Source organism: Amphiura filiformis, chromosome 5, assembly GCF_039555335.1.
Source record: "Amphiura filiformis chromosome 5, Afil_fr2py, whole genome shotgun sequence".
NCBI lineage: Eukaryota > Metazoa > Echinodermata > Ophiuroidea > Amphilepidida > Amphiuridae > Amphiura > Amphiura filiformis.
This window is the reverse complement of record NC_092632.1, coordinates 66,615,318-66,642,050: the sequence shown is the minus strand read 5'-3', so window position 1 is coordinate 66,642,050 and position 26,733 is coordinate 66,615,318. Positions and strand designations below refer to the sequence as shown.

Genomic DNA, 26,733 nt, shown 5'->3' with positions numbered 1-26,733 from the left:
TCGGCATTTGATTTCTGTAAAAGCAGACTGGACAACAAGGTCAATGACTGAATTTTACATTCAAAAGTACATACCATCAGTTCTATTCAATACGTTATAGTCTGTTGACTTATCTCCAGTGGAAAGTCAGAAATCCAAGGAAAAGCGCCAGGCCTAAATTGCTCAAACTTCGCGATCGAGATTCTCGAAAATCACACGACAATGACCCCATGACCTGTGACCCAACTTCCTGGCACCAAAGTTTGTCAGAAAATCTTATTATTATGCACATTCTGAATTAAATTGTTCTCTTCATATTTATTTTAACTTTATAAATGTAAATATGTCAAACATTAAAATATAATAAATGTAGTTCGGAAAATAAAAGGAATATATTGTCAATATTATTTCAGGGGTCAAAGGTTAATTGAACAGCAGGTCAACTTTTATTTTGGAATCTGAATCATCACATCAGCTGTGTGTTGACGACTTGACGTGTGATTTTACCACTGATTTTTCGACATAAAGCATTTCCGCATGTGAATAATAAGTTGTCAAATCATGTCATTTTATCCTTCTTTAGATGATGATGGTACATCAATTAATTCTTGTGCCGAGAATGTACCAGCAGGACTTGGTTTTGGCATACTGGATCAGTCGATGGAAACAGATGATTTGTCACTAGATTCCGACTACAGACCACCGTCGTATAATCCACAGTCAACAGTATCACATACATGTAGTAATCCTAGTGACCCAAGTCAAGTAGTCATTGATCTTACAAAAAGTCCAGAGAAATCTAAGAAACCACCACGACCACCACCACCTAAAAAGCCCATCCTTGGAAAGTCTTTAAAATCTGAAGATAATGTTGTCAAAGATTTGACTGTGCCACAAGTTCGCTGGTTTTACAAAGACGAATCAAACAAAAAGGCCGTGAAATGGCTACCGTTCATTGGCTACGACTCTTGCCAACTTGAGTACAAGTATCGTCAGATCTATGTACATGGTGATGTACCATTGGAAATTGAAAGAATTCCAGTCCAAGGTGGTCTTTTTGAAGTGGATATTGTTGAGAAAAAATGCTATGCAATTTACTGGAAAGGTATGTACCAGTACTGTATTTTCTTTCGTCAGTCACATTGATTTATGGTCAGCAGTTCAGGCGTTGCGCTGCTTGTATTTGGTGAGAATTCTCTTCCTCTCCCAAAATGTCATTGCTTGGATAGCACTGCTCACGGATCGGGGCCACCAAATTTTGGCCTGGACCAGGGCCCACATATGGTAAATTCCGCCCTGGTAAAGGGCCTGTTACTCCTTGTCCATGGGCCCCTGATGCTCTTGCTACGCCCCTGTGATATCTACGTGTTCATATTATGCACTTATCAAGTCTTTCCCCTGCCCTGGGGGACCCGGGACTAGCGGGGACTTAGCCGGGGAAGTACATTTTGCCAGCGTAACATCCCCGGCACTGACCCCGTTAAAGTCCCGCCTACGGGCATAAATTTTCTGTACATCCCCGCTATGACTCGGCCCCGCTAGCCGGGCTACAGTGTGACAATCCCCGACCCCATGTGCCAGGAATTGCGTTAAAACAATGTACAATCCCGGCTATGCCCCGGCCCATCTTGCAGAGTTTAATATACCTGTGTCGATTATTGAATGAACAACATTATAGGCCTAATAAAAAAAGATCGATTGGGTTATTTGGATAGCAGTGATCGTACACAACACGGCTGATTTAATAGTGCATTCCGATAATTTAAAAGACATTGACATGTTTAAGCCTTAACTTACATGCAGACGCAAGGATTTAAACAAAATAAAGTGTTTTAAAAAAAGTGGACTTTCATTTTTAAGTACATGCACGAAATTGGTTTTTAAAATATAATATTGGTTACTTATATAACAAGTAATTACCCCACTCCTCAGTTTGCTTTGTAGCGCCACAATCGTGAAAATAGTGCATTACAGAAGAGTATGCATGTCAAAATCGGCAGTTCTTGGTATACGGTACCGGGTACTGATGTTTTTTAATGGTGTGACTTCTTCGTGAAAGTCCCCGCTATATGTCCCGGCAGTGCGGGGGAAAAATTGTACACCCCGGCAAAAGCACCGCTAACATGAATGATTGGCCCGGCAATCCCGGCATAGCGGGGACGATCTACTGTACATCCCCGCCAAGTCCCGGCTAACTTCCCGGCCTGCATGGGCAATGATTTTGTGTACATCCCCGGCTATGTCCCTGCATGTTCCCCGCTATGTCCCGGGTCCCCCAGGGCCGGGGAAAGACTTGATAAGTGCATTAGTGATGTTATCTGTGTACACGCAAAGAGTATGTTCCACGATGTACACAAATTAAATAATTCTTCTGTAAAGATTTACCTGTTTCATATTGTATGGCAAAATGGATTTTTCTGGAATTGGTAGAACATAGATTTAATTTTAATAATTTTGTGATTATCTCCAAATTTGTTGTTTTACACCAACTCTGTGCCTACATTAAAGCCAAGAATTTTCTGCTTTACAAATGCTAAATTCCGCTTTTCTCCGCTTTGTAATTTTAGCACATTTCTGACATAATAAAATTTCACAAGTATCTTGTAACGATCATTGCGATTTGCAAAGTTGGGATGGGTGATTGGGTACCACGGCTGCAATGGGAGGTAGGACAGGCGTTGTACGGTAAATCTATGACGGATTTTACTTTATTTTGATGAATTTTGAAGACCCATTTCATTTAGTATTTTATTTATTTATTTTCAATTGTATTTTTTTCCTTTTTCTAGGCCATTTTTGCTTATTTTCTTTAATTTTTTCTCAGAAATGCGTTTTCCGCTTAACCTCCGAATTCCGCGATTTTCGCGGAATTTCCGCAACGCGGAAAATTCTTGGCTTTAGCCTACATGTACATGTACATGTATTTAGATTCCTTGATTCTTGCCTTTCTAAAGATGTGTACTTCTGTACATACATGTAGTAATTAGTATGTTATGTAGCCTATGTTGTCCATGGCATGAAGTTATAGTCCTGCCAGCAAGACTTCAGTCTTTATCATAAACATAATGACATCTACATGACGAGTTACAGTTACTGGAACTAATGAAGTTGTGGCTTTTAGGCTATTGAAACTTGATGTTGAGTTTAGCGTCCCATTTTTTTCAGCTCATAATGAGGCAACTTTTTCATTATTCATTATTTTCACGGTTTCATTATCAGCTGCCTTTTACCAATGCTTATATGCACTTTTGTTCATTCTAATTGGGTATCGCCAGTCGCAATATAATGTCACAAACACACATAAACATTTATAAAAGTATAATTATCTTGCTTTTTGTTTTTAAAAATAAAAAAAAAAAAACTAAATGTATTCCGAAGTATACCATGCCAGTCTTCTTCACTCCAATATGTTAGGCATCGGAGTTTCACAAGGCGATTTAAAACGCAAAATGCGCGGCCGGTTTTTTTTATAAAGCGAAAATGCGAAAATTCAAGTCAAAAGCGCAAAAATGCGTTTTCCAGTATTTACCCTGCTGCTAGTCAACCACTCAACCAGGAACACGGAAAACCATTGCAAAAACAATGCTAGTATAAGCTTCCAAATTAGACTTCTATTTCTTACCTTTTTTTCTCTGCTGAAAAACATCACAAAGCTGATAATTTCACTTGTTATTTCCCTCTTCGTGTTCCGAATAAAATATTTGAGCCTTTGCTACACTGGAAATTATAACCCCCCTCCGTTTCTGAAAACTTTTTAATACCTTCGCACGTAGGAAATCTCTAGCATGCCCCGTACCGCAAGAGTGGGAAACCCGTCCTCATATGACGTGACAGGTTTCCCACTCTTATCCCTGAGCCAAGAAAGAGTAAAACTGACGGGAAGTTGATGCAGGAAGTAGGCCGATAGTTTATTAAGGTTAAATACAATTGATTTTCAAGGCTTGATTCCAGAGGGGCGTAAGTTAATAATGGAAACAGCCATGCAGAAAAGAATGAACTCACGCGTACAATAGTGTATTAATCTGAACTAGGGCCACGGACAAACCGCGGCTCGTGAGTCATCCTATATGTTGCAGGGATAGGGAAGGGGCGACCATGATAGGACCATATGGGCTGATGGGAGGGGGTGATTGTGGGCAGCCGTTTTCGGCAATTTTCCTTTGGATTTTCTAAATTTTCAATTTTGAAAATTATCCTGGATGATATTTGTCGTGAAAATGCTTCTATAGGCTATAATAGGCCTAGTATGCCTATGCCTATGTATACCCTGATTATGCAATATATAGGCCTACAACAATAACTACAACAACAGTAACAAAACCAACAACCAATATTTTGTTAATCTAATTTGTAAAAATATATTCATAGGCCGCGCCTATTAGACTAGTATAGCCTAAAAATCCCTGAATTATATAATGAAAAAAAGCGGGCAAAAACGATCAATCGCTGCAGTCAGAAAGAAAGAAACGAACAAGAAAAAAGGAAAAAGTGAGAGAAAAATAAAATAAAATAGATGGAATGGACCACATAGGGACTCGAACACGTACCAAAGTTTTCCAGCTCAAAACTATAGTATTATATCTAGTCGAACGTGAGTCCAGCGTGCTAACCGATTGAGCTACTGAGTGATCGGTGAAATCAATTGATCTCAAACTGACTATTATGGAATAGTGCATACCAGGCTCTTATGATAAACAATCTCATCACCGCTGTAAATGTCGGAGGTATCGATGGCGAAAAACCTCGATTTTGCAAAAGTAGCTTAAATTTGAAGTGAAATTCAAATGGTAAAGGAATCGACATACTTTCGAGAAATAATGTAGGCAGTTAGAAATCAAAATTAACGTTCAACAATCCAGATATCGATAATGTAACATAACAGCGTTTTGTGGTACAATATTCTCGAAAATTGTTCCCAAAAACGGGCTAATAAAATTTAATCGGTACTGTTTTTGGTTCTTCCCCATGGCAACATTATTTCTTTGGTCGATTTGTAGTACAATACAAAAAAGGAGAAAACAATCACTCGGCGTGGTTTTATACGGAGCGAATATTTGAAAAAAACTGCATGGAACATGTTTTTGATCTTGTGAACATGGTGCGTAAAAATGATTTAAACGAAGGATTTTCAAACGGATTCTAAAAATTTGTATAAACACACAAAAATAATGTTAAGATACATCCATGCACCAACATTTGACTCACTGCGATATTTGATTGCTGAGAAAACGCAGTTTTAGAGAACAACTTTATACGTCTTTTATACGTTTTTTATACGTTTCTTCGTGTAACCTTAATTACATCATTAATTCACCGAATCCCCAGAGTTCTATTCAACATGTTCAAGTATTACTTACCATGTTTATAAACTATTCGGATTATATTTTACAACTTCTGGAAGCTTGGTGAGTCATTATTTTTTCGTCGATGTTTGCATGAAAACTATTTATTATCAGTTTGTGTTTGTTTATTGGTGAATTTACATTGAAAAGTAGTGTGTTTGGCAAAATTCTCAAAATTCACGATGGACCACCAAAATCGTGATGGACAGTCCCCAAAATCGTGATTTTTTGCGCGATCGCGCGAAACTCCGGTGCCTACATGTACAATATGTACTAACCTCTCCGTATACATTTAAGGATAGGGGGAATTGGGGGGGTTGACCAGATTGTTGATGTTGTAAATAATTTAACTAGGAAAGACCTAGTTTTGACAAATTGGTGCCAAAAATTTTTTTCATAATGTTCTGCATGATTGTTATTTTTGTATTATAATACAAAAATAACAATCATGCAGAACATTATGAAATAAATTTTTGGCACCAATTTGTCAAAACTAGGTCTTTCCTAGTTAAATTATTTACAACATCAACAATCTGGTAAAACATTTTGGCTAGATTCTCTTCTAGTCTACCCTGGTATCCCAAAGGTATAATTGAAATAATTGGATAGAGCAAGGGTCACAAACCTGTATATTTTTAATGCTAAAATATTTAGATGGATTCATCTAATAGTTCTCAAGGCTTTCTATATAGTTTTTGAAGGGTTCAAATACAAAAAAAGGGGTTTAAAAATGTTACAGAACAAATTTTCTTTCTGGTTTGGTAGTTTTTTACAAAATAATGAATTATTTTCAGATTTTACATCTCAAACACGGCACAAAATTCATAATGCGGGCGGTGGACGCTAAACTCAGAATCAAGTTTCAAGTGCCTTACTACATGCATTTCTGAGAGTGCACAGCTATATACCCTGTGTGGGCAAGTCATACTTCAGTATGACTTGCCCTGAACGTCCATATATGTTCGGAAGAGACGGATACATTGCATGAGAGCCTGCCAATTTAGGCTTCCTATAATATCAATTGCACATAACATAAGAAGTCACAAACTTACCAACTTCAATATGCACTTCAAATACAGCAGACCAGCTGTTAATTATTACCGATCCTGTAGAATAACTTACATAATCGTCCATTTCATGGAATCCCGTTGCTCAGATTTGCCAATTTCATTTTTATCTGTCAATTAAATGCGCTGTGGATGTGCTCCATTAAATCACAGGTGTGAAACTGACTTTATACCACTCTCTCGCTTCAGAAAAGCCAGCCTCGTGGCACTAGGGCATGACGTCATCGTGGACGTATGTAAAATTTCTGACGGGCGTCATATAACCCGTATTGTGATTGGTTGCAAAAGCCATTCTTTGAAATCGTAAGCCAATCCATGAACGCGACGGCCTTTTACGGTATTAATTAATGTGACTCGCCAGTAAAGTACGTCTAACCTGATTGGTTTACAAAACTACTTTGATAATTGCTAAGCCAGTCAGCGTGCTCGATGCAACAACCTCGTAGAGGTTTTTGAGAGGCGAATTCACATGCAGATGCAGCGATCGAGTATAAATTCAGGTTGACAACTGCTCTCGCGCGAGATCGCAGCTGCAATAACAATACATGGACACAATCAGTGACATTTACACAATGGAATAATGAATTATTTATGACATGCATCGGCTGAATTTTACGATCGAGGTAAGGTTTTTGGCCTGTCCCTGCGTGAATATCCTTAGTTTTCAGCATCAAAGATACTTGCGATGACCAGTTTTTTGCGGACACTTTGCTAACAGGTAACTTTTATAGGTCATAGGGTAGAAACTATAGTTGTACAATTTGTACGAAATATACATTTTGTTATAGGCCTAAAATGTTTACAAAAATATATTGGTCCATACGTTGTGCTTGTATTCAGTTGTTCGACGTATAGTGCAAAGCACAGCTGCCTTAATTTTGCTTTGTTATTTGTACATTACATGTACGATTATAATGTATACAGATGATGCAGTTGATGTTTTACGTGGCACATGGTTTTACCACAGCAATCAGGAGCCCATCGATGACAACATAGCCCAGCAGATTGAAACAGAACATGTTAAACGATTTGGTGGACAGACGATTGTTGCAGAACTTTCACCAGATCCCAAGCAAACCAAGAATGCAAAACCACAGAAAGAAGGTACAGTGTACAAGCAAAAGATTTTTGACATGATTCAAACTTTGACAAACTTCAGTCAAACATTAAAATCTACATGTAGATAGCTAATTGCATTACCAGTAGCCATAGCCAATATCTATAGCTGGTGCAATGTGTAAGTGACATCATTGTGCTATTTAATTATTTAATTTGACCCCATACCGGTAATGAGTAAATGACCCCAATTCTGTTTGCAACATATACATTGTGTAGACACTGGCTATTCTAGCCACTGCATGTGCAAGTGATGTCATCGTGCTATGTAATTTATGGAAAAAGTGAACAGCACTTAAAATATCAAGCCTTCATTTTTTTAAATTGCAGGAGCTCTGTTAATCACAATCACTCTCCTGAGTTTACTAAAGGTGTTCAACAAGAAGCTCAATCTTTTAATATCTGTATTAAAACATAGGGATTAGAGTAGTGAGGAGCCCAGTAAATCATACTCCTGAAATGTTGTTAAGGAGAGCTGTAGGAGCTCTGGTGCAAATTTCGAGCTCCTCAAAAAGGAAGGTCTGAAATATGTGATTTTTTGGTTCCCCCCCCCCCTTGCCCATGAACAAGTGTCTACAAGTAACTACATACATTTTTTTGTAATATTTCAATATTTATTTTTACACAATACAAATGGTGGTTGCAAATAATACAGGTGATTAACATGCTTAATCTTAACTTTGTTTTCTCAGTGTTGCTTTATCAGATGAGATTCAAGGATTGTCATGTGGACTGGTATTCTATCAAAGATGTCTTTATGTATAGTGATTCCACAAGCTCCAGATTAGCAAGGTCAATAGGAACAAGCATTGGATTCTCTAAAGGTTAGTGTCAACACAAATCACAAGAGGTTTTGGTTCGGATATATCCAAACAAACTTTGTAATGCTATTGAAACACTATCTATAGCAGCACCTTATGAGTTAGTAGAGCAAATGTATTTTGTGCAAGGGCAGATGGACTTTTCAAGTAGGGTCGGTCGGGATTTTTTTTGGCAAAAATTTGATAATTTATTTACAAACATATTTTGAAAATGTTCTGAATTTTCGAAAAAAATTCTGTCAATATCAAATTTGGCCCAAAAATGGCTGATTTCAGCAAAAAAGTAAAAAAATTATCCCAAAGCACAAAATCTGGGTCAATCGGGCACGTAAAATCCATGGGTTTTTTTTGTGACCTGATCGCAGTAAAACCTGGATTGAAAAAGGTGCAAACCACATTTTAATCAGATTTCATCTGTGAAACAATGGCAGATTTTTATGCCTCCTAAAGCATGCTGTTTTTGCAATGTCCATCTGTACCTCCTTCCAGATGTTGTAGCTCTTGGATATATACGCGGATTGACGTAGGATATTCTAATGCTGGTTTCATACTACCCTGCCGCTTGCCGCTCAGCGGGTGGCGCACACGCATTGCAGACAAACGGACACAATAAAGGCTTGTCATTGGTTGAAACGCCCTGCCGCAGCGGCAAGCAGCAGGAAAGTATGCTGGAGGCTTAAGATAGGTAGATTATGGTTATAAATTTCTGCTTACTTATTTTGGGAGGTCTGATTTGTAAATTTCAGGCTAAAAGCTGCCCAGCTGCTGATGAAGTTACTTCACATTTTATACTGATATTGAATACAAGTGTCACGCAGTGTCTTGGCTAGAAATTGAGATTTGCCCATCATTTGAATAAAATTGCCTAAGTCCTAATTTGATCTTTCAAACATTTACCAGACTTCTACAACCCGATGGAGAATCAAAGAGTTCAAATATATGTGTTGCTATGACCTTGTTTTGCAAATCTGGTTGACTAAAAAGGTCAATAGCCTTTCTCAAACTGCCTGTCTCAAATGACGGGCAGATGGGTGGCTAGCAAAGACACTGTTGTCACGGCTTGGGACTATAACCACAGAACAGAGTATAAGCTTCTGTTGATCACTTAGCATTTATGGTCAGGATTTGGTCGGACATCTTTGGGTAGCCGCTAGCACCAACCTGGTGTTTTGAGCGCCCAATTGTGCAAATAAAAGCCGCCTAACACCTAGAGAAGATGCAAGGACGAGGAGGGTTAATAGAATAATAGCTAATAATATATATAATGGAGATAATACCGCAGGTAATCCCGTCGCATCTATTCATACACAGTCCTTTTGTTCGCAAGTATACATCAATGCATAGATACCGCGTGTAGTTAATCCGTTTATTATGTCACTTCAACAGCGAATAGACCATGCTGTGTGTTTGTCAAAGGGAACTGTATTGTGTTATTCTTTTGTCTACCTGTGTTTTCGCGGAAGGTGTAAAACGGGTGATGGAATGCAGTTTAATATTTCCGCCAAGGCCGAATCATTTCACATTTTGAGTGCATTGTAGCCGAGGGCTACCCAACTAAAGGCTGCTAGTCAGGTGTAGGAATGCGTGAATTTGGATTCCTCTATAACAATAAATTATTGGTTCATGGTACTTATTTTTGTTTTGCTTCAGCTTCATCTAGTGGGTATCGTTTGCTTCGAGGCTACCCACAGGAGGCTTTTCTAGAGGACAAACCACCACCTATATCAGATCTTATCTTTGTGGTTCATGGAGTAGGGCAAATTATGGACCATTCAAGTATCATCAAATGTTGCAAAGAGTAAGTGAATCTCCACTTGTGTGTTGTGTGTGTTGGTAAAACTGTGTAATCGACTATAGCTACTTCTGAACTATTCAAAGATAATTCAATAAGTTGTTACAATAACTTCTGCTTTAAGGGGGTACTACACCCCTGGCCAATTCAGCACAGACTTCAGTTGTGGAGTTACCGTCAAAAATGAGGGAAAACCAATATTTGATCAATAAATCAATAACTACTTGCCTTGAGTTGCTGAATGTTCAGTACAGTAGTTGTAGTCCTTGCCCCTATAATATACATATCTTACTTTTCCCCAATGCGCTATATTTTTTGAGAAAAATGCAAAAATAGGCATAAAATTGGCCAGGGGTGTAGTACCCCCTTAATCTTGTGTGATTTAATGTATTGTCTAAATATGTGATGCATTCCTGCAAAATGAGTCTCTTGTCAGATAAAGACTAGCTTTCTTATTTTGTATTATAAAATGTACTTTAAAGGACTAAATAGACTAAAAAGTGTAAACCCTCATTGAAACAGATATGATTTATAGCGGAGGATTGGTTAGTGTAGTTGTCTTCTCACATGCTTCTCACCACAGTGGCCCAGGTTCAATTCCCTTCGTTGACACATGTGATTTTAATTGCCGATCAATGCTCGTCCTCACATGTTTTTCTCCGGGTGCTCCGGTTTTCCTCCTGCATCTAAAATCAGACCTCTTCCCATATCCCTGTCCCATCATATTCGGTTGGCATCCCTTGAATTTAGCAGCTTCTGAGCACTATTTGGGTTTGCGTAGCTTCGGCTAAAGTTATAAATAAATAAAAGATATGATCATTTTCAATTTATAAGCTACTGATAACAGTGACATTGATATACCAGAGATGTAACTTCCGGATTTTGCCAGAAATTCGGATCTGTGACCATCAACAAAAATACATGTATTTCAGCATAAAAGAACAATAATGTTTAGGGGGTGATTCCCCTGAAGGCTATACCAGCATTATTGCATAATATTGTCACTGCATTCGCCTTTTTGTTCTTACAGCCTAAGAAATTCAGCCGATAAAGTCAAGAGTAAACATTTCCCTGATCTCATCAGTCGTACATCGACCAAGAGGGCTGAATTTCTACCAGTAGAGTGGAGAACCTCACTGCGTTTAGATGACGGTATAGTGGATTCTATTACCCCACAGAAGTTAAAGGGATTGAGGTGGATGCTCAACAGTACTGGCATGGATGTATTGTACTACACAAGTCCACTGCATAGATCAGAGGTATTGGGCTATTCCTTTTAAAATCCACACTACCCCTGTGGAAGATTTAGCTAAAGTCTTCCACAGAGGGAGTATGACTTTTGAATAGAATAGACAATTGGGTAACTTTTTTTGAAAACCATTTTGAAATACTCACTCCAGTTGTGGAAGATATAAGTAAAGCCATAATACAGGGGGAGTATGGGTTTCAAAATGATTAACCCTGACCAGTTACATTTCAGAAACATACTCCCCCTTGTGGAAGATATTTCCCAAATCTTCCACAGGGGTAGTGTGAATTTCAAGTGGAATAGCCCATTGTTATTATTACTCTTTAAAAAAATTGTCTTGATTGCAGACATTTTTAAGTGTCTGCAAAAAATTTAGACATTTTAAAAGTCTAAAAAAACACTGTTACAGCCTAGCGTTTAAAAAGTAATTATTTCAATAATTGAACTAAAATCACCATTGCAAAGCTTGCATAATTGGCAGGACATACATTGGGATTTGCACATAGCCATGCAATGAGATTAGAATTTGTACTCTAATTATTTGTTACCAGAAAGAATAGTGGCAGTGACTATACCTAACGCCATATTATGCCATAACATGTATTAAGTCTGAGAGAAAATAGCGGTACAATTCTGGTTTACCATGGGCACCAACCTGTGTTTTCAATACAATTCTGGTTTACCCTGTGCACCCTATTTTGAGGGTTAGGGTTATACTTGTGCACCGGGTATACCAGAATTATTCCCAGTCAAAATTGAAAATTTTAAGTAAAAGACTCGGTTTCGTGCCTAATTTTAACACTGGGACAGTTCATGCAAGTTATGGTTTTATCTGACATTACTGAAAAAATGAGATGATCAGTTTTTTGTTTGGCCAAGTAAATAAATTTAAAAGTGTATCTCAGAATTGCGTTGTTTTCAACATGTCTTGATCGACTCCATCATTACTATACATGACAATAGAGGATGGTCAGTAGCATTCTGGTTGCATTGTGCTATTCCAGTTGAAATCCATACACCCCCTATGGAAGACATGACCTTAATCTCCCACACAGGGAGTGTGAATTTCAAATGAAGGTGTCCATTCAGGTAATCCCTTTTGAAATGCACACCTCATGTCACATCTTCCAAAGAGGGTGTATGGATATCAACTGGAATAGCCCATTTTGGAGTAGACAACACTAAATGGGCAACTCCATTTGAAATTCATACTCCCATGTGTAGACGATTAAGGTCATGTCTTCCATAGGGGGATGAATTTCAACCGGAATAGCCCATTTTAATATCCTCTTTTTCCCCACAGATTGTTAAGGCTCTACACATCGAGCTTAATCGTCTCTATCATCTATTCTGCTCTCGTAATCCTGGCTTTGAAGCCAATGGTGGCAGGGTGTCCATCTTTGCACATTCTCTAGGCTGTGTCATTGTCTACGATATATTAACTGGTTGGAATCCTATACATTTATATGACCAATATTTATCCCATGAAGCAGGAAGTCATCCCGATTTAGATACAGTGAGTGAGGAGCAGCAAGGACTGGCAGCTGAACTGAATAGTGCAAGAAAGAGGTAAGTTAAACCCCTGAGCACTACCTGCTGATCTAACATTGCCACTGATTGGTCAATTACATGATATCTTCACTTTAATCACCAATCAGAATGGAGCTTTGCAAATAATTCACCCCATTTTTTTCATGTGGTGAAATTATTCTAACAATGTTACTGATTGGTCCAACTGATAATGAAAACTTTTTGGCCAATTGGCAGATAGTTCTCATGGGGTTAAGATTTACTACACTAACTTTGTGAGAAGAACAGTGCTCTCTTGCACTGATCGATGCGGGCACCCTGAGCGACATAGGCCAGTCTTTGTGTTCCCTTTGAGAGCCGAACAAAGTTTTGACACATAATCGGTTAAGCAGATTACCAGTCTGTTGTTATGATCAGCCAATCAGAACCCCTCTTGCATGTTTACGCTGCATATGGTCACCATGGGCAAGAGAGTGTCGTACTTATCTAGAAGCTAGTGTTGGTTGTGATTTTTCATCAGAATATGTGGTTAGTAAATTACATGTTTTTTGATCAGAATATAATGTATAGGAATTTAGAAATTTATGGTGTGTTTTTTTTTAACAAAAGGGCAAAATACTTATATCTTTATCAATATCAGTATATACAAAAGTAGGAAACTACCGTGAAATATATAAAATAAAATATCAGTATATACACGAGCATGATTCACATTGGAATACAAGGCCCCTTGGGATGTAAAGAGTAAAATTCCTGTAACAAAAATGGTTTTGATATACTCACCAATCCTGTTGAGTTGTAATGGCAACTTCTTTGGTGTTGTGATAATAACACTGACAAATATGATTTCAAGAAGTTTAAACTGACTTTTAGCACAAAAATTTTATCTAACCTTGAATTTTCGATGTGTGACACACATCCTCATCAGAAGAAGTCCTAAAATGTTGTGATGGACTTGCCCTTTTGTTGACCACTGGCAACTTTTGTTCGAATGAGGGCGTTGTATAAGGTTGGTAATTCCAGTCCTTGATCGCGATTTAATTCTGGCGATTTCTTCTTGATCTGGATGGCCTTCTGCACAAAACCGAGATACTCTCTATCATCCTTGGCTAATACCTATGTGGATTCCCAGTCAATGTTGTGGCGACAGCAGAGGGTTTGCGGCTGGGGGGGGGGGGCAGTTGACCTTATACAATGCCCTCATTCAACCAAAAGTCGCCAATGGTCAACAAAAGGGCAAGTCCATCACAACATCTTGGGACTTTTTCTGATGAGGATCTGTGTCACACATCGAAAATTCAAGGTTAGTTAAATTTTTCTGCTAAAAGTCAGTTTAAACTTATTGAAATTGTTTATCACCAGCTTACATTCGCGTCGAGTATTGACAAATCTGGAATAGCTTTCAATTAGTTGTGAGATACAGTTGTGGCTCTTGCTTTCTTACTGAGATATATATGTTTGTACATATTTTCAGAGTTGCTGATCTTGAGGATAAGTTACTGGCAACCAATCAAGTAGCGGTGGCAATCAATACACCAAAGTTAGATTTTCAGGTGAGTAGAGAAACAGGTGCGGAGACAGGACTTGCAGGTTTTTGATGCATACAAAAGCACACGTTGCTGGTAAAAGTGGTGAAAACTAAAACTGAAAAATGAATGCTTCACATTTTTCATCTTAACAGTAACAAAAATAATTTTCTTATGGTAATAACTTCTCATGGTTTAAATAAGGCAAGAACTTTAAATTATAAGCAACAAATTAAGAAAGCAAGGGTTGTGGGTTTCATTGCTCACTAGTGTACTTAGCAAATCAAATATGTTGAATGATTTAGTAATTGTTGTGTTTTACTGTTTATGAGTTTTTTATGTTACTTTTTAATGTTTGACTGACTTTAATATATGATTAATGTATGTGCAGAGCTGCACTGTTGGCAGCTCTCTATATTTTAGAATGTTGAATGTGAAAATACTCAAAGAGCAAATAACAATTATAAACAATAGCAATCACACCACACTCAAGGCTTAGATTATCAGTAATAATATGCTGTTGGTTATAACTTAATGTTCAAAATAACTGACATATTGGCTTATGTGGAGAGCAAATCTTGTCACATATATCTGAATAAAGATTTGTCTTTGTTTTCTGTTACTATACATATAAATTTGTATAAATTGGTTTATTCTTCAAAATTGTCATATTTAATCGACTTCATTTTGTGAATATACATCTTCATTCTATAAGTGTATGCTATTTTATTTTTTTCTTGAAAGATGCACAAAAATATTTCAATAGCTAAAACAAAATGGCCGCTTTATTTCTTGTTTGTTTGGTTGCATGAGTGTAAGCTTTACAGCCCTCATGTGTAATGTGTCTCTTTATCTTTATCTTTTCAGTTAGATGCATTATTCTGTGTAGGCTCACCTCTTGCTGTGTTTCTAGCATTACGTGGTACCCGTCCCCAAGGTAATGGCTCCGTTACACACATCATGCCTAAATCAGCTTGTAAGAGAATCTTCAATATATACCATCCAACAGATCCTGTGGTGAGTATAAAGCTGAATGGGCTATTCCATTTAAAATCCACACTACCCCTGTGGCAGATTTTGGAAATATCTTCCACAGGGAGAGTATGTTTTTCAAATGTATTTGGTCAAGGTTGATCATTTTGAAACCCATACTCCCTCTGTATAGCTTTACCTGTATCTTCCACAGCTGGAGTGAGTATTTCAAATGAGTTGCCCAATTGTCTATTCTATTCAAAACTCTGTGGAAGATTTTAGCTAAATCTTCCACAGAGGTAGTGTGGATATTAAATGGAATAGCCCAATTTAGCTTCATATCCCAACATTATTATTTGGACTTCTTTCATGCTCACTATTAAAAATATGGGTAGACAATGCTAAACAAAGAGTCTGCAAGAAGGGAGTAGCCACTACTGTAATTCCCTGATGTCAACAGTTGCTGCACTGGAGAGGGAGGGTTCCTGGGAACAAAGCGCTCAACCCACCACCACCCGTCCCAAGTCAGGGACAGTGCAGCAGAATGTTAGATTGATGGAACAGGATTTATAATATGTCTACCTGGGCTTGATACAGCAAACAACAACAACTTGCTTCATCTGTATACATCCTTAAAAAACTTCGATTGCAGATCAAGCCAGGAAGCAGCCACTCCATGGCTATGGAATTTCACTCAAATCCGCAAATAATTTCATCACAAATATTGTTCATAAAATTATAGTTCAAAATTTCTCAAAACAAATCCAAATAAGGTTGTTGTTACATACCTCAATGACAGTTTCATGCTGTGTCACAGCACTTCCTCAAATTTAATGACCAGCTTTGCATCTTTCCATCAGCTGTTGGATGCTGACGTAGATGGCATTTTTAGCAACTGGTCATTACTACTTCCTTCCGCATATATATGACTAGTTGCTAAAAATGCCATCTACTTCAGCAGCCAAGGAAAAGCGACTAAGCGGGTCATTCAATTTGAGAAAGTGCTGTGACACAGCACGAACTGTCATTGAGGTATGTAACAATAAATTTACAAGGAATTATCTTGCTATTCATTGCTGTATTGCAAAAGCATCATAATTTAGGCAAGGCTTACAATGATTTTCTGACTTTCACGGGGTGAAAAGGAGCATTTCAACCAAACTATATGTGTAAGGATGTCAGACCTGTAATTTTTTATTCTGAATAATCTGCTTATATCTTTGAATAATGGCCTATCGAAAAACAGACAAGGCTTGTATTGGTTAGCGTTTCAAAAGAAATACATTAATCCTGGATTTATATATTTTATTCATAAAAGTTTTTCTCTTTTGTCCTACAAACTTTTTGCAGGCTTACCGTCTTGAGCCTTTGATACTACGCCATTACTCCACCATCAGGCCTCTTAAGATACACCGTGCAGACAGTACTAAACAGATTCCATACCATGAGATCCAACCCATGGCTTATTCTGCCGCTACTAAAAAGGAAGAGGAGATGACAGCAAGAGCATCGGAGGAGCCTAGCAGCTCATCAGGTCAGTAGCTGGCTGCCTGCCTGCATGCTTATAAACTGGCCTCAAAAACTTATAATTTTTCACAAGCTCATATCTTAAAATCCTGTCCATAAAAATGAACAAAAATTACACACAGGATTACTTCAATACTCTACTCTAAACACATGTCAGTAACCAACCAGTTGTCCAACTGACACAACAGTAAAATGCACTAACACGGAACAGCTTCCGAGACCACATTCACAGGCGAATAACTGGAACCCAGCAAAAGAAATCTGTGAGAATGCATACAAGATCCTTAAACAGGTGATTATTTCAAAAGAGTAAGTGGAATAGTGTGGAATGGGGCTGCTTCTGCTTTTCACACATTTTCTTCAAGAAACAAGTCTTGTTTCATGGACAACAGATCTTGTTTATGGACAGTATTTTAAGATATGACCATGTGAAAAATTATGAGTTTCTTTTTGAGGCCAGTTTATCATAATCATTTGTTTAATTGAAAAAATATATATTCGGTAGGTTGACATGACGTCACTCATGATAGATCCCTACATCACATTGGTTCCATCTCATGCTCCCTCTGACTGAAGCACTCAATGGGGGAAATCACATTAACGTACCATGAAATAATTACCTCTTGGTGAAACAATTCCAAAAGTTCTGTTTTTTGTGAGGGAAATCAACTTCCAGTAATTGCAAAAGAAAAGGTAAATTGTTATTTTCTATGCTGAGAAAATTGAAACTGAATTGGAACTGGAACAGACAAATAGGGATTTCGTGAGGGTGCCCTCTTTGACAAAATGTCAGAAACGGGTGCAATAGATGGAACAGCCCTGACCGAGAGAATGGGAGGTGAACAAGCGATGTGAGTCAATTGTTGCCTAAGAATGGTTGAAAGAAATGTTTTCCTTCTTCATATCTCATATTGTAGTATATAAGCCAAATCAGCATTGAAATTTGCAATGCACAGTTTTTGCAGTTTTGGGACACTTTGCCCTCTGACCTATTGGGAACATTGTTTTTTGTGCGTACAAAATATTATTTAAAATGTTTTACTAGAATAAAAATTAATAAATTAATTATTTAAAATATTATTAATGATAACATTATTACAATAATAAATTAATGAATAATAACTACAGCAATTTCTCCGATATGTCAGAGGCCAAAGTGTCCCAAAACTGCTCTCAAAAACCGATTGGACTTATTGAATAGCTACAAGTATTTGAAAAAGTATGCAAAATTTAAATCAAGGTGACAAATAACTTGGCTTGATCATGTCACATCTTGTCAGTTTGATTTTAATAAACTTGTTTCTTTTGGTTACCCTTAAGGTGGTACTACAACCCCTGATAAATTTTGTGTCTAACATGCTGGTAACAAAAGTTATGTATATTATAGGGGCAAGTTATCCAGTTACTTCACTGAAATCTCAGTGATTCAAGACAAGTGGTTCATTATATATGTTAAGAAATGATGTACATTCTAGTGGTACCACTTTTCTATATCATAAATAACGTGCCGCTTGTCTTGAGTCACTGAAATTCCAGTGCAGTAACTGGATTCCTTGCCCCTATAATATACAGAACTTTTGTTCCAGTATGTTATTATTTTTTGAGAAAAATGCAAAAAGGAGTGTAGTACCACCTTAATATTCCAGTGTTTATTATTACACATCTTATTTCTGAGATGGCATGTTTTCAAATTTAAAGTTTTGAATCACAAAAGGATAGATTAATTGAGAAGGTATATTTTCCCTTTGCATTTAATCTTTTTGCCTGTCTTCTAAAGCAAAGAATAATTATGGTTGTTATACTGTACATGCATAACTTGCATTGGTGTGTGACTGCAAGACCATTTTATATACATAGGTAATTAAAAGTGGTCACCCGGCCACAGTGATATCAATACATACCAGTATATAGTGCTGTTTGCTGCTATACTGTTTCTCGTCTTAAGTTGAGAGTAACACCATGTTGGATTTTGTAGTGGCAGACACAAATCAGTGTGTTTACCTGGTTGCGTCACCAGCGTACGGACAAATCGCCCTTCTATGTGTGTGTACGCCCCACGGGATGAGGTTAGCGCATGCAATTTGAATCTGCCACTACAAAATCCAACATGGCGTTACTCTCATCTTGAGACGAGACACAGCTGTCAAATTGACAAAGATGTTCTTGTAGTTGCACAGCAACAACTTAGTAGATATTAGCTTTAGGCTTGTTTTAAGAATTTTGTGTATTTGTTTAAAAAATACTCCTGTTGCTACATTTAATTCTCGGGCACGATATGTGCATTTTAGAGCACTGAGTGTATGATGTCAAAAGCTACACACGGCTTGAAAAAAATTAATCCAATCACACAGACTATGCACAACTTGAATAAAATCAAAGCAATCATGCCACGCAAGGTTGTGACTAACCAGCTGCTTGCTACTAAGCAGCTGTTTGCTAAGGTTGGCGTTTCTGCAAAGTATGAAGTCGCTATGCACAAGCAAAAAGGCACATAACCGTATTTCTTCTAATAGTCACCCCCTTCAAATAAAAGCCTCCCCCGCCACTTTTTTCAACCAAGATGTTTCAAAAATGCTGATATTTCCATACTATCTTGTGTAGTAAGCTTACCAAGGTGCATACATGATCGCTAATGGCGTTGGTAATTGGCAAAAATCTGGTCATAAACCCGTAAGTCGTCATTCCTAAGTTCACAGTTCATCATTTCCGCATGTGTTTTAAGCTTACCTATTGATTTTAATGGGAATTATCGTTCTAAAAATGACCTCTACATAAACGCCCCCCTTTTGGAAAATGCAACGCCCCCAGGGGTGACTATTTGAGGAAATACGGTACGCATTTGTCCGAGAATTAGAAATAACAATAGTGTGTGTATACAATGTATTTGTCCTGTATTTCCCTTCCAAGAAATCTATGATGATATGGATGATGAATCTGGTGATGGGGAACAACAAGACTCCCCTGCTTTAAATGATGGCTATATGACACGCATGTCTTCAGGTAGTATTGCACTTATCTCACACTACTTTCCTATCCTCCCTGCTGGTAACTAACCATCTGCACAATGTACCCTAGTTATGCACACTGTGTGATTCTCTAACTCTAATGCCTCAAGGGCTTTTTGGTGACTGGAGTATATCATGTAGTGCTTTGTAGTACCTTGGTAGTACCTTGGTAGTACCTTGGTAGTACCTTGTTAGTGTTAGAATTAACAGAGGTTTATATGGAGTTTCGATAGTGGATAACTAACCCTAATGCCCCAAAGGCTTTTGGGCGACTGGAAGGGAAAGAAGGAAGGAATACTTCCATCAGGACTCCCGTCAGGATTTGAACCCGAGATCTTTCACATGCCAAGCACTAGGTCGGTGACAGGTAGCCAGAAGTCTTTTGCTGGCCTGGCCAACGAAAATGTGTTGTCACATAGGGTGATTGCGTCATCACATCACATGGGATGCACGCACAAACAGTGCATATAGTATTTTGTAGTACCTGTAGTGTTAGAATTAACAGAGGCCTATATGGAGTGGTTAAATAACACTAACACCTTTTTGGCAACTGGAAGGGAAAGAAGGAAGGAATAAAGAGAGAAAACAAACAAAGAAGTTGCACACATGCACAGTGCATATATCATGTAGTATTTTGTCATACCTGGTAGTGTTAGGGTTAACCAGCCATGCACAAGATACCAATTATTGACACAGGGTATGCCTAAAAATTGGCTAAAAGTATGGTGAATTGGTAGTGTTAGGGTTAACCAGTCTTGCACAAGAGTGCCAATGATTGACACAGGGTATACTTAAAATGGCTAAAAAGCATGGTGAATAGTAGTAATGCGGGTGTTTTCAGAATAGTTTGGAGTTATTGGTTGTCTGTGTGTAAAGCGTGATGTTCTTGTATGTTATGAAACTGATCATAATTGGACCTTGACCTTTGACAGGCAGGTCAGCTTTTCTAATGTGCAGTTGTAATGTATTAACTACGCGGGGTGTGCAAATCATGATTAGGCCATCGTAATTTAAAGCCCTTCCTAAATTGAAGAGCTAATGTGGAATGCGAGTTTTTTTTCTAGGTTTTTTTTTTTTAATCAAATTGTGGGACAAACTTTATGACAAGAATTCGCCAGGAATAGGTACGCATAGTTTCTGTGTGTTCAAGATAAAGATTTTAATCGAGATTTACTCATTCCGGCAGGAATAACGTGCAAAAAATGCGCACAGGAACTTTGAAACGAACCAATAAATTAAGATAGCTTTAAATCCACTAACTCTGGACCATTATGAAAACACTCTATATTGGAATGGCTCTACTTATCTACCTTACAGGCGTGAACTTATTGCATGGCACCAAGGTCTGGTTCTACCTTCGTGTAAGCATTTATCACAAATTCTAAGGTTTGGTTCTAGGGGTTAGAGTTTAGGGTTAGGCATATATGCAAATGTAGTGATGCTTACATGGAGGTAAAACCCAAGTTCTGCTGTAAATTCATGCAAATTACAGGAAACATGATCGATTCTCATTCAAGATTGAAAGGAAAAGTAAATAGCAGTGAATGGAAATGCTGCACCAAAACATGAATTATAGTTTGATCAGCTCGTAATCGGCGAACCTTAAAACGGATTAATATCAATGCATTGTATTTCAAGAATTGTGTCTTGTGATACCTTGCCAGAAGTATCACAAATTATTATTTCAAGGCATACTCTGTCTGCTTTCTTTAACATAACAAATATAGACCAGAAAGCTGAACTATAACTCTCTTAACGTCGGTCTACTTTTCAGCATGGTGGTAAAAGCCTAACAATTCCTGCCAATTACAAGCTAATTAAACTATAGTCTGGAGATCATATCAGCTAAATGCACACATAGCTGCACCGTAGGTTTTATACTCGTTTATCAACTTCAATCAGAATGAGAATATTATGTTCCTTGCAAAGAGATTATAGTCAAAGAGTACCGACTCAAAATGGCACCATTAATAACGCTATAGTAAATCCGCCACCTAGGTTTGACGCTCATGGTGGGCAAAAAGTGTATCAACAAGAGCCCCAATCGAATGATAATTCGCATCTTTAAGCTTGAGCGGTACAAATATTTGCGCATGCAGTGCTTAGCACACATTTTTGGCACAACATGTTACAGACAGAATGCAAGCAATCACATTTAATTGCATCAGTGTTTGCCAGGCTTATAGCAAAACAATCCGGAGTTACACTATTTTGCCTGCATCAGCGACACACAAGCATGTCCGATTCGGTACTGTTTGAATTAATCTACTTTGTTTCCTTGTGATTAAATAGGCTAATATGGATGAGATTATAATATAATATTCAAATGCAGCTACAACCTTGGTGTGATCAGCATGGCTAATCTTCAGAGTACCAATTCTGCTGCTTGTGTTCTTAACATATACCTGCACCTGGATTGAAATATTTAGTTTGCTGTTCTTATACTTATTGGTGTTCATCTTGTTGATTTTGTTGTTAATACCTGGACAGCAGATGCTACAATAAAAGATTTTATTTGAATGAACACAGCTGCCAACAGCTGTACGCAATAAAACCGTGATCGTATATCGTACATTTCAAAGTACAACGCGAACGCATCACCATGGATACATTAATGAAAATACTAACCAATCATGAGTGAGTTGGCTGGATTGGATTCCCTTCCACATAATGCACACGCGGGCGTTCATCAGACAGTGTACGCGGAGAATCATCACACTGTTGACAACTGTGTTCATTCAAATGAAATTTCTACTGTTGATACTAGCAGTATGCTGTTATTCCTTACAGAGCAAGGACAACATTACAATTTTTGATGTGTAAAAATTCATTTTGAACTATTTTCTTTATATCTCAAACATATAGGTCTAAGTAGCATGTGGGCTAAGTGGTCGCGTGGAAATAAGATTCCTGAATTGGATGCATTGGAAGATATGGAGCGGGACATGGAGCGAAGTATTAACATGCAGATAGAAGCCATGGATGTGAACACAGGGGAACTGAGCGCAGACGATAGTGTGGGTAAGTGTATCTCACAAGGAAGGAATGGTAGTGTTCAGAATGGGTCAGACTTCAACATCATTTTGGGTGGGCGCTTATTTTTGATATTGTTTACATAATTGCAAATGTAAACAATGGGCTAAAATATTGATTTTAATTGTATAAAGTTGTTTTTTTAAACTTCCGTGGTCTGGGTACGCGCTGGTGAATTGCGATCGCGTAGAAGTGACAAAGGTAAGCCTACTACAGCGCCGTGCGAAGACCAATGGGTCAGCCGGCTTGTTGTCAAGTGCATTGATCAGCCAATCAGGGTGATTGTTTATTGCTTTTGCGTTTACGCTCGTGTACACGATACGCACAGGCACGACCACGGAAGTTTAAAAAAAGCAACTTTAGATGGTTCCATGTTTGATGTGTAGTAGGCTCCTGCACATAATGATGGGGGTTATGTGTAATAAAATCGCTGAGTGGGTGCCTGGGCAGTTAGTGGAACAAATACGGCAATAAACTTGCGATAAACCAGCAACAATTTAAATCTTCAAATAGTAGTACACTCAAGAAAAATATTGAGTACCGTGAGCTCAGATGATCGAGAATTACATATTGACCCATTCCATGTCAACTCCAGGGATGTGCACCGCAGCACCTCTTCAATTTTTTTCTTTTTCTGTGTGATGGTAGATATTGATGAAAGTAAAATCCGAAAATTTGAGCTTCATACTCCATTTCGTTTTCCTGTGGCATCAATTTGAAATTTAGGGGGGGGGGGGGGTAAGCGTAAAAAATGTGTCGCAACGCGAAAGTTGACGTTTGGAGGTCAATAAATGTATAAAGGAAACCCTTTACAACTTTGAAAAGTATGTATCCTGGGGTACTTATTTGTGTAGAATTCAAATCTGGCATCAGAAAACTTGTAACTCCTTTACTTTAAAAGATATAGGGCCCTCAAAATGCAACCGTCCATCCAGGACCAACTTTGGGGGTCAGAACTCCAAAAGTAAAATAATTTTTGTCCATTTTTTGGCCAATATCTCTCAGAGTCAACATACCCTGACATTGGTTTTTCAAAGTGTTCAAAAATGTATGGGTAATATCTCAGCTAAAAGTATTCTAATAGGCTCAATATTGGATAAGAGTAATGTCCTACCAAAGGGCTCTGACTGGCAAAAAAATGGACAAAAAATTATTTTTACTTTTGGAGTTCTGACCCCTCAAAGTTGGTCCAATGGACAGACATTTTGATCCCCATCAACTTCAGGTATTTAAAAATGGAGTTACAACATTTCTGAGAGATTCCCAGATTTGAATGGCTACACACATAAGTACCCCAGGATACATGCATTCTCAAAGTTGTACAAGGGTCCTTTATACATTTATGGAAATCAAAAATGTGTACAACTCTGCTATGGACACATTTTTACGCTGACCCCTTAAATTTCAAATTGATGCCACAGGAAAACAAAAATGGCGATGAAGCTCAAATTTTCGGATTTTACTTTCTCATCAATATCTACCACCACACAGAAAAAGAAAAAAAATTGAAAGAGGTGCTGCGGTGCACATCCCTGGAGTTGACATGGAATGGGTCTATTTTAATTATACTGAGAAATGTTGTTCTTTGTGACCAATTCCAAGTCAAATGAAAGTGTTAAACTCACATTTTAGTGACATTTCACCACTATATTAGTGGTGAATTAAATGTGTATTCAACCTCTGCATTGAATGCGCTGCATAAAGTAAGAGCAACATACATGATTGGAGTGAACAATCATACCACTCTATGCGCTCATCGAATGCACTGTCACCAGTGTATGATTGAATATAGTGAACATTCTTGTTTACTGCACGCAACATCTTTCTTAACTAATTTCCGAAAATTTCTGTTGAAAAGGTTCATTTGAAATGGGCAGTTCCAGTTAAAATCCAGAAAAATAGATTTCAAATGGTGTCACCCATTCAAGTAATCCCATTTGAAATTCACACTCCCTGTTTGGAAGATTAAGGTCATGTCTTCCATAGGGGGTGTAGCCACATATCAATCGCAGGGACTGTCTTTTGGAATTTTCAGGAGAGCATTAAATAGCTCTTCTGGAGCCTTCAAGGAGCTCTGTTTAGAGTATTTACACTAGAATGTAAGGAGAGAATAGTCAACTAAGGAGAGCTAAAAATCACTCCTATATCAAATTTAAGGAGAGCAGTGGAAAGTGATTGCCCTCGCTCTCCTCAAAAGGCAGTCCCTGCAATTGTATCAGCAGGTAGAAAATTTGTACTGATCATATGTTTGTTTGTTTTTGTATTTCCCAGAATTGGATCAGCGCATAGATTTTGAGATAAAAGAAAGCAGCATGTCCAGCAGTTATCTATCAGCGTTAACCTCCCACACCAGCTACTGGGCAACACCAGATGTGGCTTTATTCATCTTAACACAACTATTTCCTGACTACTTACTTTCATGACATATAGTACTATCGTAGGCAAGTAAAACCTATCATGGCCTGTATTCGCTGTTTACCAAGAGCTTAGTAGTAGCCCTTGCCTAATTAATGGAGTGCAGAAGTTAAACACAGCTTATGTGACGAAAAAGGAAATCCCAGATACAGTGATTCACGCAGCAATGGTAACTAGGCATGGGAAGTAAGGCCGATTTTACATCATTCATTTGTATCCAGCAATCCTTATAGTTTCTTTATGTGAGAATGTGATGCTAGACTATTTATTGCACGTGCTTTATATTTTTTTTGCCCTTACAAAAGTCATGCATTCTCACAATGAATATTGGAATAAGTCTTCTCAGGAGGATGTGCTACAAAAAACACTGATTATGCAAATGACCCATCCATACACCATAATTGGCATAGACATTAGGGTCATTGATATACCAAATGGCCACAAATGTGACCCACCATTGGTCGCATCACATACTGTTCTATACGACACAACACACGACGCGTACTAAATGCGGCGTCCACTGGGTATCAAATACGTGTTAAAATCACCAGAAATTGATTGGTTCAAAATATGAAGAGCTTGTTTCCAAACCATGGTAAGTCCACAACCACATGTTTCTCATTTACTCGTGTGATACAATAACAATGAGTTGTACCATCAACAAGCCATTATTTACCACAACAAAGCTGCATAACAAGCTGCAGACTGTTGTTCTCATTTGGGAACTAAAGGCCTCACACAGTACTGTTACTGTGCATTCCATCCACTGTTTGCTTTGTAATGGTGTATCCAACTGAAATTACTATACCTATAGCATCACAACCCATAGCAATATCGCACAGGTAAATCAGAAACATGTGTTTGTGGACTTAACATGGTTTGGAAACAAGCTCTTCATATATTGAACCAATCAATTTCTGATGATTTTGGTGATTTTAACACGTATTTGATACCCAGTAGACGCCGCATTCAGTATGCGTCGTGTGTTGTGTCGTATAGAACAGTATGTGATGCGACCAATGGTGGGTCACATTTGTGGCCATTTGGTATATCAATTACCCTAATGTCTGTGCCAATTATGGTGTATGGATGGGTCATTTTTCACAAATTTCTGAAAAATTTTCAGAAAACCGCTTCATTTTGCTAAAAATTTTGGGAAAAGTTGTACAAACTTGTTAAATTTTGCCAAAAATTTGGACTCTTAGTATAGCGAATGGGTTCATTTTTCATGGAAAATTGGTATAGCCATGAATCCATTTTCAAATCCTCAGCAGAACATCATGATCCAAACCAAACTTGAGTATCCCCCCAATTCATGGATTCATACAAGAATTCTGAACCTGCAAAGCTTTCACATGA

General features: G+C 37.9%; 1 protein-coding gene across 2 annotated transcripts; it reads left to right on the top strand.

The window, feature by feature from the left end:
* Positions 1 to 475: 475 nt before the first annotated feature.
* LOC140153575 (phospholipase DDHD1-like) lies at positions 476 to 26,733 on the top strand. 2 transcript variants are annotated; one of them, XM_072176356.1, is made up of 12 exons: positions 476 to 1,084; positions 7,313 to 7,492; positions 8,197 to 8,328; positions 9,976 to 10,123; positions 11,148 to 11,376; positions 12,670 to 12,935; positions 14,371 to 14,449; positions 15,290 to 15,439; positions 16,745 to 16,928; positions 19,829 to 19,921; positions 22,792 to 22,947; positions 25,231 to 26,733. In XM_072176356.1, exons 1-12 carry the CDS (start codon positions 541 to 543, stop codon positions 25,380 to 25,382), a joined length of 2,313 nt encoding a protein of 770 aa, XP_072032457.1. In that variant the 5' UTR covers positions 476 to 540; the 3' UTR covers positions 25,383 to 26,733. The 2 variants fall into 2 exon arrangements, with proteins under 2 accessions (XP_072032457.1, XP_072032458.1); XM_072176357.1 differs by lacking the exon at positions 19,829 to 19,921.

Bases quoted from the DNA above. Each gene is read 5' to 3' on its own strand.
- LOC140153575 (XM_072176356.1), top strand. From the start codon at position 541: ATGTCATTTTATCCTTCTTTAGATGATGATGGTACATCAATTAATTCT. The intron at 11,377-12,669 runs GTATTGGGCTAT...TTTTCCCCACAG, and splicing joins GTCCACTGCATAGATCAGAG to ATTGTTAAGGCTCTACACAT. The intron at 22,948-25,230 runs GTAAGTGTATCT...TGTATTTCCCAG, and splicing joins GAGCGCAGACGATAGTGTGG to AATTGGATCAGCGCATAGAT.